The sequence below is a fragment of the Calidris pugnax genome, unplaced genomic scaffold (assembly GCF_001431845.1).
Source record: "Calidris pugnax isolate Ruff unplaced genomic scaffold, ASM143184v1 scaffold969, whole genome shotgun sequence".
NCBI lineage: Eukaryota > Metazoa > Chordata > Aves > Charadriiformes > Scolopacidae > Calidris > Calidris pugnax.
Window position 1 is genome coordinate 2,706 of NW_015091615.1, and position 3,638 is coordinate 6,343.

Here is a 3,638-nt window from a genome sequence, read left to right on the forward strand (position 1 = left end):
GGAAAAAAGGGGGATCTTTGGGGAAAAAAGGGGGGATCTTTGGGGGAAAAAAGGGGGGATCTTTGGGGGAAAAAAAATGGATTTTTGGTGAAAAAAGGGGGATTTGGGGGGAAAAAAGGGGATTTTAGGGGAAAAAAGGATTTTGGAGGAAAAAAAGGATTTGAGGGGAAAAAAGCGGGATTTTTGGTAAAAAAAAGGGATTTTGGTGAAAAAAAGGGGCATTCTGGTGAAAAAAGAAAGGATGTTTAGGGAAAAAAGGGATTTCTGGGGAAGAAAGGGATCTTTGGTGAAAAAAGCCGGATTTTTGGTGAAAAAAAGGGATTTTGGTGAAGAAAAAAGGGATTTTGGGGGAAAAGGGCGATTTTTGGGGGGAAAAGGGTAATTTTTGGTGGAAAAAAAGGGGGATAGGGGGGGAAGGAATTTTGGGTGGGGAAAAAGGGATTCTTGGGGAAAAAAGGGATTCTTGGGGGAAAAAAGGGATTCTTGGGGGGAAAAAAGGGATTTCTGGGGAAAAAGGGGGGATCTTTGGGGGAAAAGGGGGGATCTTTGGGGGAAAAAAGGGATTTGGGGGGAAAAAAAGGGATTTTTTGGGGAAAAAAGGGGATTTTTGGTGAAAAAAAAGGGGATCTTTGGGGGAAAAAAGGGGAAATTTTGGGGAAAATAAAGGGATTTTTGGGGAAAAAAGATTTTTTGGGAAAAAAGGGATTTCTGAGGAAAAAAGGGGGATTTTTGGCCAAAGAAAGGGATCTCTGGGGGAAAAAAGGGATCTTTGGGGGGGAAAAAAGGGATCTTTGGGGGGGAAAAAAGGGATTTCTGGGGAAAAAAAGGGGGATTTCTGGGGAAAAAAAGGGGGATCTTTGGGGAAAAAAAGGGGGATTTTTGGGGGAAAAAAGGGGATTTTTTGGGAAAAAAAGGGGATTCTGGGGTGAAAAAAAGGAGATTTGGGGAGTGTGGACATGCCCCCCCCAGGGGTCACAGCCCTGGTTTGTGATGGTTGGAGGTGCCAGGGATGGGGACACCCTCTGGAGAATGGGGGTGCCAGCCTTACGTGGGGGCACTGGGTGTCTGTCCCCATCCTGGTGGCACTGGGTGTCTGTCCCCATCCCTGGGTGTCTGTCCCCATCCTGGTGGCACTGGGTGTCTGTCCCCATCCCTGGGTGCCTGTCCCCATCCTGGTGGCACTGGGTGTCTGTCCCCATCCCTGGGTGTCTGTCCCCATCCTGGTGGCACTGGGTGTCTGTCCCCATCCCTGGGTGCCTGTCCCCATCCTGGTGGCACTGGGTGTCTGTCCCCATCCCTGGGTGCCTGTCCCCATCCTGGTGGCACTGGGTGTCTGTCCCCATCCCTGGGTGTCTGTCCCCATCCTGGTGGCACTGGGTGTCTGTCCCCATCCCTGGGTGCCTGTTCCCACCCCAGCACAGCGGGTGACCGTCCCCACGAGCCGTTATCTCCCCGGGGGGGCTCCCCCCAGTGCTGCTGCCGCAGCCCCCGAGCCACGATAACGCCCGGCTGGGAACCAACTGGGACCCACTGGGAACTGGGAACGGGGAGATAAGGACGAGGACACCATTCCAAGGGAGTGAGGTCACCTCAGGAGGTGGCCGGTGGGGACAGCGAGAGCCAGAAAGGCTCCAGAATGAAGGGGGGGCCGGACTGGGGCTGGGGCACTGGGAGGGATGGGTGTAACTGGGATTGGGGTGGGGGTCCCAGCTCGAGGTGGCACCTGGGACCAGATGGTGACGGGTGGGATCCCCAGGTCGGTGGCTGGACCTGTGACAACAGCTGGGTGGCCACTGCCATCGTGGGGACACTGGGTGCCTGCCCCCATCCTGGGGTGCTTGTCCCCATCCCAGGGACACTGGGTTCCTGTCCCCATCCCAGGGTTCCTGTCCCCATCCTGGGTTCCTGTCCCCATCCTGGGTTCCTGTCCCCATCCCTGGGTTCCTGTCCCCATGCCCGGGTTCCTGTCCCCATCCTGGGATGCCTTTTATCATTCTGGGGACACTGGGTTCCTGTCCCCATGGCCAGGTGCCTGTCCCCATCCCTGGGTTCCTGTCCCCATCCCAGGGTGCCCGTCCCCATCCCAGGGTGCCCGTCCCCATCCCAGGGACGTTGGGTGCCCATCCCCACAGAGGGGACACTGGGTGCCTGTCCCCATCACTGGGAGCCTGTCCCCATGGCCAGATGTCTGTCCCCATCCCTGGATTCCTGTCCCCATCACAGGGATGTTGGGTGCCTGTCCCCATCCCTGGGTTCCTGTCCCCATCCTGGGGTGCCTTTTCCCATTCTGGGGACACTGGGTGCCCGTCCCCATCCTGGAGACATTGGGTGCCTGTCCCCATCCCTGGGTTCCTGTCCCTGTCACAGGGATGTTGGGTGCCTGTCCCCATGTCTGGGATGCTGGGTTCCTGTCCCCATCCCTGGGTTCCTGTCCCTGTCACAGGGATGTTGGGTTCCTGTCCCCATCCCTGGGTGCCCGTCCCCATCCCTGTGCCTGTCCCCATCCCTGGGTGCCTGTCCCCATGCCCAGGTTCCTGTCCCCATCCCTGGGTTCCTGTCCCCAATTGGGGTGGGGGTCCCAGCTCGAGGTGGCACCTGGGACCAGATGGTGATAGGTGGGATCCTCAGGTTGGTGGTTGGACCTGTGACAACGGCTGGGTGGCCACTGCCATCATGGGGACACTGGGTGCCTGCCCCCATCCTGGGGTGCTTGTCCCCATCCCAGGGACACTGGGTTCCTGTCCCCATCCCAGGGTTCCTGTCCCCATCCCTGGGTGCCTGTCCCCATCCCTGGGTGCCTGTCCCCATGCCCAGGTTCCTGTCCCCATCCCTGGGTTCCTGTCCCCATCCCTGGGTTCCTGTCCCCATGCCCGGGTTCCTGTCCCCATCCTGGGATGCCTTTTATCATTCTGGGGACACTGGGTTCCTGTCCCCATGGCCAGGTGCCTGTCCCCATCCCTGGGTTCCTGTCCCCATCCCAGGGTGCCCGTCCCCATCCCAGGGTGCCCGTCCCCATCCCAGGGACGTTGGGTGCCCATCCCCACAGAGGGGACACTGGGTGCCTGTCCCCATCACTGGGAGCCTGTCCCCATGGCCAGATGTCTGTCCCCATCCCTGGATTCCTGTCCCCATCACAGGGATGTTGGGTGCCTGTCCCCATCCCTGGGTTCCTGTCCCCATCCCGGGTATGTTGGGTGCCCGTCCCCCTCCCTGGGCTGTCCCCCTCTCACCTCCCTCTTCTTCTTGGCCTTGATGTCGTCCCCGGCAGCGCCCAGCCCTCCTTTCCTCTTGGCTCCCTCCGCCTTTTCCCGTGGTCTGTTCCCATCTCCTTCCTTCATCTTCTTATATTTTCTCATAAACTCCGAGATCAGCTCTGGGCAATCCAGGTTCTTCTCTGGCTCCCAAGTGTTGTGTTCCCTGGGTCACCAAACCATCAGCATCAGCATCAGCATCAAGTTAAGCGGGAGCGGTGACTCCCAGGAGGAGAGGGCAGCTTTGCAAGAGGATCTAGATAGATTGGATCACTGGGCTAATGAGTTTCAACAAGGGCAAGTGCAAGGTCCTATATTTGGGCCACAATAACCCCCTGCAGCGCTGCAGGCTGGGGGAAGGGTGGCTGGAGCTGCCTCGAGGAATGA

General features: G+C 58.2%; 1 protein-coding gene across 1 annotated transcript in view; it reads right to left on the reverse strand.

The window, feature by feature from the left end:
• Window positions 1-3,230: 3,230 nt before the first annotated feature.
• The window catches only part of LOC106899890 (chromobox protein homolog 5-like), a gene marked incomplete at its 3' end in the record, with an annotated part of 4,540 nt that continues 4,132 nt past the window's right edge, over window positions 3,231-3,638 (reverse strand). Inside the window, exon 2 of the mRNA XM_014961830.1 lies at window positions 3,231-3,417. Coding sequence (XP_014817316.1) covers window positions 3,231-3,417 — 187 coding nt within the window. The remainder of the gene's footprint in view (window positions 3,418-3,638) is intronic.